Genomic DNA, 16,190 nt, shown 5'->3' with positions numbered 1-16,190 from the left:
CATTTGTTCTAAACATTACATATTTCCAATTACACATTTTTGGGTACATCATAAATAATTGAAAACAGGATAACATTTCGTTTGATTAGAAATTAATAGCGTATAAAGGCGTTTTTTTATCAACATTTTATGATGTAGTCCAAGATATTACATTTCAACCACATAAAAATATATTCATAATATATGTTTATTTATTTTTTTATTAGATTTACTGAGTTATTAAAGACTATTATTATTATTATATAATTATAGATATGACTAATTAACAAGTTTGTTAATCAACTGACCGAATCTACAACTGCATTCAATAATATTAGTCATTAAAATTTCTAAATGCCAAATAAACTAGACAATAATCCTTTTTCTAAATTTGTATGTCATCAAGTTACATTTTGATTAATATTTATTTATTTATTACATAAATAGATTTCAAATACAGTTTTCCATTTTTTAATAAAAAGACAATTGAAAAATAATGCTTAAAGTAAATTAAAATAATTAATATATCGGAATGGCAATATCTGTAGGCTTACATTCGAACCAAGATGCAAGTCTAGTTGAATACACAAATACCATGATGTATACATATATATTTTGTGTATCCTACCAAATTACAATTGCAAGAAAATAATAAAAAGAAAAAAATAATTACTATAATTATGTAGAAGAAAATATCCACAATCATTAAGTATAATTAAGAAATAATTAAGTATTTAAAAAATGCGTATAAAACTTTATTCAGAATGTACTAATAACGATTTAATTGTTTGCTTCTTTTTGTATTTTTAAACGTAAATTTTCTAGATAATAATGATAATTGCACAAGCTAACTATAATTTCCATAACCGTAACATTTCAACGTAATGTTAATCCCAAAATAATAAATATAAGATTTGTTGATCTTCTCTAATCCGTAATTATTTTGATTTACAATAATTATGGGAAATGATTTTTTATTAGTGCTTAAATATAATAATAGTAATAATAAATATTTTACAAAAAAAAAATCACATGATACATGTTTCATAATTTTGTCGCGGATTAGAGAAGGCTTCCAAAGTTCGCAAAGGGTTCTTAGTGAATAGTGGATCTGGCCTTAGTTTAGAGAGCATAAATAATATAAATAATAGTAACATCACAGTCAAGTTAGGGCTGCATCAAAGTATCCACATCGTTCTTCAATGTTTGGCAAAATTAAGCGAATGTTGCCTGAAGTAGTTCAGACTGTTTAGATGCCTCTTCCTCAGAGCGCTAATCCCATCCTCGACCTGCGACTTCTCCTTGTTTCCTTGCCTCAGCTGCATGAACTTCTCGCTCGGTTTCCTTGCGTACAAATCCTTATTGGGTTTCAACGTAGAACGGGAAGTCGTCATGGTGCTTAAAGTGGTCCTGGCGAAGAACTTGTGCGGAGGCGTCGGTACAGTCCTCCTCGTGATTGGTTTCCTCGTTGGATTGGCGCTCGCAGTTGTATTAAATTTCCTTATGTAACCAGTGTAGATCTTTTTGCGTTTTTCCATCACTTCAACGCGGTTCAGAACGCTGTTTTCTTGAGGCTTTGGAACAAACTTATTTTGGTTTCGATTGAAGAATTTTGTTCTAGTAACTTTCGGTGTTGTCGGTTTTGAAGTTGTAGTAGCAATTATATCATTATCGACTTCTGGTGTCTTCAACGATGATGGACTTTCCGTGGTGGTAGTTGTTCTTAGATTGTTGTTATTGGTTTTTCTCCTAGTCACCGTTTTAGGTCTTGCAGTTGTCGAAGTATTTTTTTTGATTACGGTAGGTTTCATAGTTGTTGCTGTTGTTGGTTTAGGGGAAGTTTCAGTTGTAGCAGTTTCAGGTTTATCAATTGTCAACGTTGTTAATTTGAACGTTTCATTTTCAACGTGAGGCATTTTTCTTGTTACTTCGGTTGTTGCTATTGGTACCTTGTTGTCATCGGTTGTGGTTGATTTCAACGAAACTCTCCTGGTTACAACTTCAGGTTCATCTCTTAGAACGGTGACTTTGATTACACCTTGGCTGGAAAATTCATGAGGTTCGGTAGTTATAACCAAATTCTTAACTGTCGTTGATTTCACACTGGGTAATCTGGTCGTAATCCGAGATTGATTCCTCGCAATCAATTTAACGTTTAATCTGTTATGCTTCGATTGAGATTTATCCTTAGGCTCGTTAGCAGCGATCGTGCATGGTTCGGATACCAGCAAATCCTCTACTCGACTCGGTGCGGTTGTACTCGAAGTCGTTCTTCTCGTACTTGATGATGAATCGATGCCATCTACAGTAATGGTTTGCGGCGTTTTTTTGGTCGTCGAATCGAGGACATTTGCAACCTCCTTTGAGCTGTCCGATCTGAGGTCGTCATTTTTTCCATTGACGTAATCCACATTAGCGACCTGATCCTTCCTTCGGATGCTGTTCGTGTAGACAAATTGCGGTCTCTTAATGGTCTTAAAACCATTTAACTCGTTTCCCGTCTGCGTGACTGGTTTACGATGCTGCTGGTGATTATCGTTGTCCTGGGCATGGAAGAATTGGAATCCTGCATGGCCGTTCGTGAAGAACCTCGGCACGTCCTCTTCGTAGGCTCTGATCCCCGCGCAGAGTATTACAAAGATCAGCGACGATTTCTAAAACAAATCAAACAGAAAAATACACTCAATATTTGCTACATTACGAACATTACGCAACCCCATTGCGACAAAAGAAATTGAAATTAATTTGCTTTCACTCAATTGTATTTGTATTATTCGCTACTCATTTGTTGTGACCGTGGTTTTGGTTACTTAAACCGAAAATAAAAACTTTCTTCATTCAATTACTTCAATGAACAAACAAAAACAAAACGGCTACACTTTGCGAAATACTTGTAAAATAACGAATGTTACAATGTAACAGTAAAATATGACAATTATATTAACAATAACTTATATTATATAAGTTTATTGTGTTGTCTGCATAAATCTTAATGTAAAAATTACAATTATTTAAAAAATACATAAACCTCTGAATACATTTTATTGATTTCGATGGATTTAAAATTAACGTACTTGAAGCTAATTGATAATTTTAATTAATAATATTTAGAATAGTGTTGTTCAATGTTATGGTCCTGGGCCAAGTGCTGGTCCCCCCCCCACGGCTACAAGACAGTCAAAAAAATTATAACATAAAATTATATTATTTCCTAAATATTATTTATATCTTAACCATCTCCCAGTCCGCAAAATATTTATCATATTTTTGCCTATCCACAGGTGTAAAATGGTTGAAGAACACTGACATTGAACACAATTTAAAGTGATTCAATTATATCAAATCATAAAAATTAAAGTTTTGCCTCAATGTTATTGCCATATTTTTTTAAATCAGCGTGTAAATTGGTAAAAATAAATTATTGACTTTAGTTTGCTAATTATCGAGAAAATTTGTAATTCGTTTCTCTTCTGATTTTAAGTGTTAGAATGTGCAGGAAATGGAATGAACGAAAGTAGGTTCTTCGTTTCTCAAAATGATCAAATCGAACGAGAAAAGCAACGACGGTTTTTCTAAATACTTTTGCTTAACTCAATTTGTCAGATGTAGGCATAGTTTGAATGTTGACTTTCCTTTTTTCCAACGCGAAAAAAAAATGGACTGCTAATTCGTTTAGTTTCTAAACAATTTATTTACAACAAATTCACTTTCAAGTGATTTAAGCTGTGTATGGAAGTGAATTATTCAGTACTTATTTCTATCATTCAAAAAATATATGACATAACTGAATTGCCGCATTTATTTCCAAATACTACACAGTACTACCTCGCAGAGTGCGGCTTTGATTAATCTGGATTCATTATAGTCACCCACTTGTCGCGTTCCCAAAAAAGATTAATACACAAATCTATTATTATTTTATAGATAAATTCGTATACAGTTAAATCTCTTTTTGTACTGTTTAAAGTTCTCAATTAGTCCGATTTCAAACAGTACATAATGGCGGAACCAATTACACTATTGTGTCCAACCATTATTATTAGAGTATATGCACAAACTATGTATATCATCTTAATGGAATCTTAAATGATAAGAATAGTCTCAAATGAATCTTAAATGAACCAAGTAACGAAGAAAGTTATGTAAAACTAAAAGAATTTTATTAAATTTCCAACAAATGAGACTCCACAATGACAACACTATACAATATTGTATTTTACGAAATGTTTGTCACTATTGTTACAATTTATTTTGTTCGTTAAGCGAGGTTCCACTGTACTATAAACATTTATTTACTTGGCATGTATAGTTTGATAAAATTAATTCAATTGAAATTAAAATAATTTATGTAATTGTATTATCTTTTCATACAGATATAATTTATAAATTGAAAAAGTTATAAATTAATATTGCATTATCATTTTCTAATTCAATAATAAAAAAATGTTTAAAGCAATTTCCGTAAAAGGTCTAGGAATGAGTTAATTTCACTTTTGTCTATATGGAAATACCAGAAGAGTCTCCCTTCGGTAATCGAGACGATCGGAAAAGAGAAAATGTCCTAGTAGCAGAAATGTCATAGGAACAGAACGAAAAATAAATTTATACAATGTATCGGAACGACCTGAATATGTTCTGCGTTTAATTTGTATAGGAAATAATAATGGAAAATTTGTACTACGATCTAGATCCCGTGGATAAATTAGAGTTTTCCCATTCCCATCCCAATATGCGAGAATGCATAATACAATAACAACGTCTTTTGTGCTTGTTTCATTACCTATTAACTATGCATGATTATAATATTCGTTCCGAATGTCGCATATACAGTGGAACCTCGCTTAACGAGCAAAATGAATTGTAAGAAAAATGACTCGCTTAACGAGTGACGATTAGAAGTCTGCCTACGCGCCTGCTACATATTTTTGTGTATTTTTGAATATGTTTCACTATACTAGTAATAATTCAGAAATTTTAGAACGGATTAAACTGGTTAAGCGAGGTTCCACTGTATATATATATACGCATGCATTCATTATAAACGTGAGCGCACGGCTCACTTCTCACATATAATCAATATGATTCTGTATGCGTGAAAGCTTGGTGAAAATAAATTCGGTGAAAACAACCTACATCGGAGTCCCACTAAACACAAAAAATAAAAACGAAAGAACCTCCGAAGAGAACGCCGCTGCCGCCGACAAGTCTTCGCGAAAAAGAAACTGGGAACAGGTGTTCTTCCGAAAACATAAATCATCTGGGAACTTCGGTTCTTGTTTGCTTATTTTTAGCAACGCATCGAATCCTATATTCGTACAAGAAGTTCTCAAAGATTGTTGAACTATTCATTTTTACTATATCACTCACAAACACAAATACAATTTGAAATATTAAAGACGAAATATAGCAGTACCTCGTATGATGCAGCTTCGATCAGTGCGATTCAATTTTAAAATTTCAAAAAAAAAGAGTTTTAATTGAGATAAATGAATTAATAATAAAAATATACAAAATTATTTTTTAGTTATTAACCTCCATAAATTGTCATATATACATAATTTTTTTAGAAACTTACAATCATTTTAAATATTTATTACGAGTTTTTCTTAGTATCCGTTTAGGTCTTAAAGATTTCTACTGGTTTTTTTTTTCTTTTTGATGAAGAAGTCGAGAATGTAATGGAGTCATAAGGTATCTCGCAAATAACAGAGAAAGTGTTTGCTCGAGAGAGTTATGACTGCTATTAACCCAGACATCATAAATTCTAATTTAAAATCGGATTACTGAAAACTCTAGTTACAAGTAAAACATTGTAATTAAGCTTATTTAGATAATTTATATAAATTAAGTTCTTTTGAATATATTCACAATAAGATATTAAAAGAAAATCATATTGATAATGAAGACAAAATATAATTTAAGAACGAACATCTCGATACATTCAGGATTTTGAAAACCTCTGCTGTAATATGTACTTCCACTAGGATTAACTTGTTGACCATGAAACTGGACTTTTTGTCGTTGTTAATATGTATTACTAAAAAAAGTAGGAAGGTAATAATACAAATAAACGTAAGGAGACTCGCATATTTTTTTTTGTTCGAAAAGCAAAAATACTCCACGTTAATAGCCATATTCTATTTAATTGGCTACATGCTCACCAATTTTTGTACATTGATACTCGAAGGAAATAAATACAAAAAAAAAAATGAGGATGGATAAAATGCGCTCGAAAACATGACCAATTATTAATGAAACAAGTTTCGATCCCGTCGCGTCCAACTTAAAATGTAATCCATTAAACGTCTTATTTTTTGTTTGTTTATTTTATTTTTATTTTCTTCAGCGATTTTCTTTTTTTTCCGTACTGCTTTTATTTAAGGTCGTCATTGTATGTAAAGTTCACAGTTATAACAAAAAAAATCGACGATACAATGCATCTAGGAGGCTAATTGTTCGCGAAAATCCGTGACTGATTAAATATTCATCGACTCAATTACGTGTTTATCCAAATTATCGTCATGAATAATAATTGGATTACAATTCATGCCCGATCATCCCACTCATTGTTTTACATTTCTGTTTTTTTTATAAAACGTTACTAAGCAAAGATTCATTATTTGTACAGATTCAATTGAACTGTTTAGAAACTATTATGAAAAGTAAACCAACTTTTATTTGAATACTTCTTTAATTTAAAACGAAATATTTCGTCTATTTTTTACTTTTAATGTAACTGTATCGATTGTTGTAATTTGTATATAAATTATATTATACAAGTTATGCAAAAAAGTTCTCAAACACTTTTAAGCAATAAATGATTACAAATATTGATTATTAGAATTGAAATTCATATAAACTAAGTAAAAATAAAAGAAATTATATGAAAGTTATGCAAAAAAGGTCAAACACTTTGAAGCTTCAAGATAATTTTTCAATAATCAATACTTTTTTATTAAGTATTTTTTGAGGCTATGAGAAATATCGATTATTACAATTGCAATTTATATAAATTAAGTTCTTTATGTATACATAATTTAAATTACATAAGTTATAATAAAAAGATTTGAAACTTTTAGCTAAAACATTTTTTACTATAAATTGATACTGAAAGTAAAAAGTCTATCGATCATTCCTCGCATATTTATTTTTGTATTATGTTGCATCTACTTTTATGGGCTGCATTGCATTCTTAATGGTTGTGGTAACCTTTATATTTAGTGGTTCCGATTCAAGAGAATCCTTGAAGTCCCAAACTAAGGAGGAAATTCGAAAGGAAAATCGTCAATGTAAATGTCGATTTTGATTAAATCAATCAATATGAGTAATTTAAATTATATACAATATATTTATTGTTAATAACAGTTTTGTTATATCCTTAAAAAAAATAATATTAGAGATGTTCGTTATGGAGATTTCAACGAATAGAAATTATATAATTATATTATTATAGATATTATACATTTTATTCATTCATTTTTGTGTACTTAAACACACGTTTTATAAAAATGATAAAATCAAAGCATACATTCTTAAAAACTACAAATATGACAGTTATCTAAATGTGTTTTTGGAAAAAAAAAAAGAAACAAATAAAAATATTTTAGTTTTTTCTAAAAATTTTGATAAAAATCTTAATATGTGTATCTTAGAAATAAATATGTTAAACATTCTTAAATAGTGCGCACAATTTTTATTAACTTTACAAGATTGTATAAAAAATTGTGAACAAACATGAATTAACTTAAATTTGAAAAAAAAAGAACATAATATTATGAAAATAGCGTGTGTGTAATATTTGTGCATATGAATTATGATAGAAAATTAACATCGAATAATGTAATAGTGAACATAATTAAAAAAATAATAATAAAAACAATAGTAAATCAAAAATAAGTTATTGCATTTTCATATTGTTTGACAAAACATAACTGTGACAAGTGTCACTTATTTAGTAAAGATCAAAAGGTGAATAAACCATCAATAAAAGGTATTTGATTGCAATTAGCAACTCATTTAATTATTAAATTTGCAATACAGCGATTTACCTATTGGAATATCAACGATTACCAGCATCAGTAATAAATAGTGATTGTAGCAATTGAGAATCCGACACGGAAACAAACAATAAGTCCACATTGGAAACCGGTTTCTAAAACAGTTTTCGAATCGCGCCGATCTCAATATCATTGTGTGCTTAATTCCCTCCAGGTCGTCCGATGAATAATGAACAGGCAATTTATTATATTAACTCATCAGAAATAACATCATGAAAAAAAAATGGAAATAAAAAAATTGAATCTGTTCGCTTGAGTCAATTTGAATTCATAGACACACAAAAATAAAACAATTAATTTGGAGCGTAAATTGGGATTTTGTAGCGAAAACCTGCAGCGCTATTATTATTAGTATGTTTTGCGAAATCGAAATCCTACAGGCAAGAAATGCGATCCGCGCTCGACGCTCGGTTACGTAATATTCAGGGCACTCGGAAAAATCGTCGAATAAATTGTGTGCAGTGCGCAAGGGAAAAGGCGACTTTTACCGTGCGTTTTGCAATAAATGTTGATCGACTGTGTAATATACACAGGGTGATCCAGTTTATGAATTGGAAATTGTATTTGCACACGATAAAATTCTAATTGGAAAATCACCTGCGACCTAGAAGAGCCTCGATCAAGGTGACCTTAAAGAATAAATGCATTGTTTAGAAACGATTGTTTATAAACAAATTTAGAGGACGAATATGTATTTTCTCTCTATTTGTTAATAACTTTAACTGCAGTCGTCACTGGGTATACTCCATCGTTGGATAATATATAACAGGTGCATGAACGAAATAGGAACTGAATTATTTGCACTTATTTGTTTTAGTTTTCTCTTTGCTCTGAATCTGTTTAACGTTTACTTTAGTTGTTGGACCATAAATGTATATGTTTATTGCTAATTAAATCTTACGATAACAATTTTTTTTTCATTCCATGTTTTTCTTTCATTCTTGCAATTAATGAAAGGCAAATACTGATTATTCATCAATAATAGATTCATCTCTCGTTTCCCTAAACCTTGACTGATTTTGTATTAAATCATTGAATGACGAATTATTAGAACGAATGATGTTATCTACCCTTCCAAGAAGAAATATGTTCACTGCATCGGAATTTTCTCAATTATTATTTTTTTTAATAATCATGTATAAATATTATAATTAAATTATATTTTTTAAACGACTATAATCGGTTCTTAAAGACTGTTCGAAAACTATTTTATAATAAGTTATCACAGCACAATAAAACCTTATTAAAATATTTATAATATTGAAATCATGCGTAAAACCTTACAAGAACCTTACAAGAAAATTTAATTATTTGTTTTTATACATTTAATAAACTTTTATAAATACATTTTTATATAGGGCAGAAACTTAGCATCATTTTTTATTAAACAATTTTACAACTTCGTTTGACTTATGTAGTATAATTATATAATAATTATTTTAATGTAACATAAATTTAAATCACATTAATATTAATAACTTTGTATCAGTTAACTTTTTTGAAATTATATATATTTATTTTGTTCTTTTTATTTCTGTATACCCTTTTTTGTACGACTGATGCAATAAACATTATTATATTAATAACTTTTAAAATAATTTTAAAAAATAAAGCATTTTTTTCAGTTTTATATTAGGTATAGAATAATCTTAAATTAACCTGTTTTGATATTTTGATATTTAATCGATTTCTTGTTTTTCGTAATAATTAGGATAATAGAAAAATAATACTTTGTTTAAATTAGTTAATATGACGTATTTTTTACGTTTCAAAATTCGAAAAATTCACATGTTTAAAAATTAATTTTGGATTCCAAATTCTTTTTTAGTTCAATCAATTCTTCTTGCAAGGAGAAATCAATATCGACTGTGTCGCTTTCAAATGGTTTTATAAACCAAGCCGGAATCTAAATTTTCTAAATCTTAGTAACGCATTGACATCTTCTTGTAATTCTATTAAATGTTTCCTGTACAGTTCAAATAAAATTAAAGCAGATATAAAAATAACAATTTTAGAGCAAAATAAAAATATAGCTGATCAAATTTTGCATATTGTTAAATAAAGAAAATATATTGATTCAATCAATTTTGTTTCCATATGTTTATTATATTACAGAATTAAGGATATTGATGAAATGCTGTAAACAATTGTCTTTCAACAAACAACAAAATGAAGAAGCAACATATTATAGTTATCAAATTTTTCAATTTTGGAGATGACACTGAATTAAATAATTTATATGTTCTAGAACAGTGAATCCCAAAGTGGTCTATATCAACCCCCAGGGGTCTATGACAACCTACAAGGGGTCTACGTCAGCGAAAAAAAAAATTGGGGGTCCATGAAATTAAACGATAGTGTCCACGATAGTGTATCTCAACATACACTGATAGTACCTATTTACTTACATTATACTATTTTATAATTTAAAGACATATACATTATTTATAAAAGTAGCTATGAAGTAAAAAAATATTATATTTGTTTATAAAATTGTGTAAGTTGTAGGCATTCGCTTTGTGGTCGCAATGCATTTTAAACTTGCACATAATGATATACCAGTATCATCTTGTTACAAGCATATATATTATGAAGATGTCCCAATATAAATAATAAATTTACAAAAAATCAATATCATGTAAGTTAGGGTCTACCCAACACCGAAAAACGTGGCAAGGGGTCTACGTCACAAATAGTTTGGGAACCTCTGGTTTAGAATGAATAAGATGTCTGCCAACTAAGAAAGTATTGTAATCCAATTTTTTATTGTCGAAATTAATTTCCCAATTTTATTTTTTATCATTTAGAAATATTTCATTGAAATGTGTGGCACAGATGCAAAATACAATGAATAAAAAAAAATGCTTTATCAGATTGTCAGTAATTTAAATATTTCTAGGAAACTAAGCAAATGAATATATATTTGCTATAGTGTGGAAATTGTAAACCTAGACTTATAGAAACTATTTAGATTTGTAAAGATATCAAAACATAACTCTAATAGCATAAATCTAATAGCAACATTTGTACTTTACAAAGAAAAAAACTAATAATATAATCACTTTACAAGTAACGTGTTTAATTCAAAAAATAAATCCGATGATCTTTTTGGAATTGCAAATAATACATGGATTAATGAAAGAAATATTTTCTGTCTAATATTAATAATATTAATATTAAAAGCAACGACTGAAAAATCACTTAGTAATATTTATAAATTCAGTATTAGAATATACTTTTCAGATAAATTTTAATCAAAATGATACTTTTATAAAACATTTCATTAGAAATCAATATAAAATAGGAAATTATTGAAAAATTGTCATGTATGTTAATGAAAACTTCTTACATAATGCAAATAAAATGTAAGCATTAAAATAATACTTATAGAACAACAATGTGCTTTGCTGTTTTCTGAAACGCGTTTTTGTTCTTTGATGTAATTAGCATGGAAAACGTATTAACGAGATCGTATGGCCAAGATCAATCCACTCGTCAATTCCCTTACACAATTCTTTGCAACGCATTCCTCTGCACTAAAAACAACACCATTCCGCTAACGCTCACGTTGCGCACTACTTTCCCACAAATTCCGAAATAAACCTTCCAACAATCTCCTTTGCAACTCTGCAATCTCCCATTCAAATACAAAATACTCTTTTTTTTCACTATAAACACTTGCACTTAAGATATTATGCACTTAATTCAATTACATCAAACGTTTAAGTTGACACAGATTTATCCATCAAAATTCCCATATAAATCTGAACAAATGGTTTTGAACTCTTTATAAATATGAAAGAAATATTGAATAGAAAATAAATATAAAAAAATTGTATGAAAATAAAAACTAATTCAATTTTAACTTGTATATTTGATATTATGTAATTAATTCTAAAATATTATTTAATGATAATTGCTAATCATATAGGATATGCTTGTAAACATCAAATTATTGATGTTTTTCAATAAATAAAAACTATATATGTTAATTTAAAATAAAGATTTTTTTCTGTAATTATTAATATAATTGATATTATTCAGAAATATCATATAAAATTTTGTTGTAAATTTTGAAATAAATATTCATTAATAAAGTATTTAACATATGTTCTTTCACAAAATCAAAGTGCTATTGACCTCTGTTTTTCGGACCATAAATTAAATATCTTAATTGCATTATTTTACCTCTTTGAAGACATAAAGATCGAAAATTAAATTCTTATATTTTTGTCATTTTATGTACAATAATAAATAATTAGACCATACAATTTACCACAAATTTTGTAACAAAATAAACACATAAACAAAAAAACTTTCAATTACAGCACCGAAACAAAATTCAAAACACTCATTTTATTACCAGCAAATACATACACTTTTCATTTAATTTGAACGTTAAATTTGACCTGAAATTATGCATCGAAAATGACGCAATTCCATATCCAATTAGTCGCGAATTACGATTAAAGTAATTGACGGAAAGAAAACGCGAATGGAACTGAAAATCGAAGAAATATTCGTATTCGTATTTTAACACATTTAAGCTCATTTGCATACGGAATTCTTCGGACCCAGTGACCCAGAAAACGATCGAAAGAAGACAGATGAAACAACCAAAAAAAAAGAAAAGATCGCAAGGCAAATCCGCCAAAATATTTTAATTCAATGAGAATAATTAGATTTAATTATGCATGTTCATTATATATTTTTGTATAACTGTGTTTTTTTGGAACCATATATTAGCATATTTTTTTAAATTCTAATAAATTTAACTAATATATAAATAAATATATTTAATCTCATTTTTTTTTGTTTTTATAGTATCCAAGTATTTTTGATATGCTCAAGACTAAACAAGTATAACATCTGCAGGAATTCCAAAGTGTCCAGAGATTTCCCTAAGCTCTGACACACGGAAAACTTTCGATAATATTTCTAATAGAAATTGAAACTGAATTCTGCTCTTCGATTAATATAAATTTGCTAATCTAGCGTCTATTTTAATTAAAACTGTTTTCACGTTTGTTGTTGCAGCAGGAAACGCGGATGGGTTTGTAGCATTTCGTAGATCGTATTTTCACCTGGGAGAGAGATAGCATTGAATATACAAGTATGCATGCATGCTGCATGCATTCTTTTGTGACCGAAAACCATTTGAACCAATTCTATTGTTCGAAACATTTGCCACCTACATTTGTTCTCGAAACGCGACGGAAGTGACCCGACACATAACGACAGAAAACGAAAGCAATTAATTTAGTTCACTTTACTTGGACACTTCTCTTATCTAGTTCAATATTTCTATTTCCAAGTATAATTTAATTAATGAAATCGAATTCATTTATCCGGTTTCACAATCAAATTGTCCATGGACATATTTTTATTTAAGTCGTCTTTTCACTATGAACACTTTCAATTTACAACTGAATCTATTTATAAACCATTTATTGTTTAGTAATATTAAGTTTTAAAGCAATTTGCAGAAAATCTACGAAAAATATTAACTTAAACTTAAATTATCGTTTTTTGATTAATTAATGTAATTTAACATTGCAATGTTAAACTATAGTTTCTTTAGTATCTCTCTCTTTATTTTCATTTTATTTATATATGCATGGATTTTTTTCTTTTTAATGTGCACGACTGTTTTCCCAATGCATTCATTATTTTCAAATGCATTGTTATTTTTTTTTGTATGAGTTTCGTGGTGAGTAATATACATTACAATTATTTATTTAAAGAAACGCAAATTCAAACCGGATTTAACAATTACGACTTAATTATAAGATCAACAATTATGTTAAACGCCGGGCAATTTGTTACAAAAACGAACGAATTCTTAATTGCAAAACGAAACTTTTAATTAGTTTATATCCATATCTAATTGAATTAATCTTTTTTTATGTGATTAATTGTCAACAAATATTATTATAATGTTTTTTTCTGAATAAATTTTAATTGAAGAAATATCATATTGAAATTTTTTATTTAATTATAAATAAATTTTATAGTAAATATTTTTTTAATAATATATATTAGTATAATTATCAGATACTAAATAATTTAATTTAATATTATTTTTCAATAGAGACAAAAAAAACTTATTTGAATTGAAACATCGTAAGTAAGAACAATCTAAGTATGAATAATTTGATTTAATAAGAAAATTATACAACAAATTTTATATCATCTTGTCTTATATGATCGCTATAGCTAAATCAACTCAATTAATTTTCATGAAGATGAAGCAAGTTTAAATCGAAAAAAAAAACAGTATTGAAAATGATTTAATTTAATATATTTAATTTTCCAAACTGTGTTTGCAGAATAAAAATACACGAAGAAATTAAACGTTCTGTCCCTGTTACAAAATTTAATTTAATAAATTTAATATTAATAATAAATTAGTTTAATTTCTTTTGAGATTAAAACAACATATTTTTTACTAATTTTTATTGGTTTTAAGTTGGGCCAAAGGACTAAGTCTTTGCTGCAAAAAAATATGTATTTTCTATATAACATCGTTCAATCGTTCAACAAACACATTTGTTGATTTATGTATTAAGTCTAGATTTCCAAACTGTGTAATTGTGTAGTAATTATTTTTTTGCAGATTTAATAAAACTAAACAGCGAAGCAATAAAACGTTCTGTCCCAATTGCAATTGAAACAAGACAATCTTTGGCCTTATTTCAAAACGCAATTAATTAGCCGTTTTCTTTCGTTCCGTATTGAAACCGATCGTAATTGCTCTCTGTCTCTCTCTATCATTCTCGCAAAAGGTTAACGATTCTCTAACGACCATTAAGGTGCTTACCATGTTTTCTTCCAAATGTCGCCAGTTGTCGTCTTCTTCCTCTAGTTATTATAATCAGTTTTTTTTTGTTTTAAATCCAAAGCACTGCACACTCGACATCCACCGAATGGAAACTGAACCCGAAGACGTCTCCCCGAAGACAATGCCAACTAATTAAGTTCACTCTTCGACGAAACCAACAATGAACAAACGAAGCGACAATAAAACGGTTTTGTTCTTGTCTGCTGCTGCTGTTGCTGCTCCTCCGTCACCGCCGTTGCTACAGGAAGGAAAGAGGAACGACGACAACACTAAGAACAACAACAATAAACAAATCAGACCGTTCGCTGTTCCGGTCGCATTACATCGGATGGTTCTGCGGTGTCTGAGGTTCCTTCGAAACGGCGCGAACCGTTTTATTCGGAACCGAGGATTCGACCTCCTTGATTGGCACAATTACACCGATTATCTCGCGCGTATCTCGAGATATCGTGTACATTTATCCACGAACCGAGGAAAAGCGAATGTGTGCACACACAGTTTGAGGCGTCGGTCTTGGACTCTTGGAAACTCCTTCTTCTTCTGGATGTTCCTCCACCTCTTCATGGTAGAAGCGCGGATTTAGCCCGGCGGAATTCTACCGTTTCCGCTATTATGCAGATAACACGGAAAGCATGATGGATGATGATACACGGAGGTAGTCATGAGAATCTTAGCATGGCGAAAATTAATACCTCCGAGACGTATACTTTTTCTTTATTCTCTACATAATAATACTCTTGTAAACATTTCCTGTACACCCGAAAATACTTTGGACCGGTGTTACGTAACAGCATCCGTTAATTGGATTAGATCATTCCGAGCAAAACGTTATTCAAATTTTTAATTGCAAATTGTTTCTTTTGAACAATTACATTTTGTTTTTCATTTTATTTCAACTGAGTCATTTTAATCATAACATGAAATCGCAAACATGAATCATTTCACACTTTCAGTATTATTACAATCACATAACATATTATGATCAATCATTTTAATTATAAATTTGTATTTAATGAAACTTAATTTTCTGTGAAGAATGTCTCTCTGGAAAAACCTAATTAGATTACATAGACTGGTAATCACTCATTGATATCATTCAATTTTTCTTTCTTTAAATCCGGTTTGACAATGTATTATGTAATTTTATCAAAAGACAAATTTTTCACTTTTATTATGAATCACCAAACTGGGAACAAAAATATTTAATATATTTTATAAAAACTAATATTTAAATTATGAGAATATGAACGCTTAGTTTTAAATTTATTTATTTTTCTTTTAATGATATAATTCTATTATTATTATTTTTTTAC

General features: G+C 28.8%; 1 protein-coding gene across 1 annotated transcript; it reads right to left on the bottom strand.

Moving 5' to 3' along the window:
* Positions 1–1,000: 1,000 nt before the first annotated feature.
* LOC108559191 (mucin-5AC-like) lies at positions 1,001–15,382 on the bottom strand. The gene is made up of 2 exons (XM_017916368.1): positions 14,857–15,382; positions 1,001–2,633 (listed from the first exon to the last, which is right to left on the bottom strand). Exons 1-2 carry the CDS (start codon positions 14,857–14,859, stop codon positions 1,179–1,181), a joined length of 1,458 nt encoding a protein of 485 aa, XP_017771857.1. The 5' UTR covers positions 14,860–15,382; the 3' UTR covers positions 1,001–1,178.
* Positions 15,383–16,190: the final 808 nt, after the last annotated feature.

The sequence above is a fragment of the Nicrophorus vespilloides genome, unplaced genomic scaffold, assembly GCF_001412225.1.
Source record: "Nicrophorus vespilloides isolate i.1.1-1 unplaced genomic scaffold, Nicve_v1.0, whole genome shotgun sequence".
Lineage (NCBI taxonomy): Eukaryota > Metazoa > Arthropoda > Insecta > Coleoptera > Silphidae > Nicrophorus > Nicrophorus vespilloides.
Note: the sequence above shows the minus strand (reverse complement) of the source record. Positions and strands in the feature narration are given on the sequence as shown.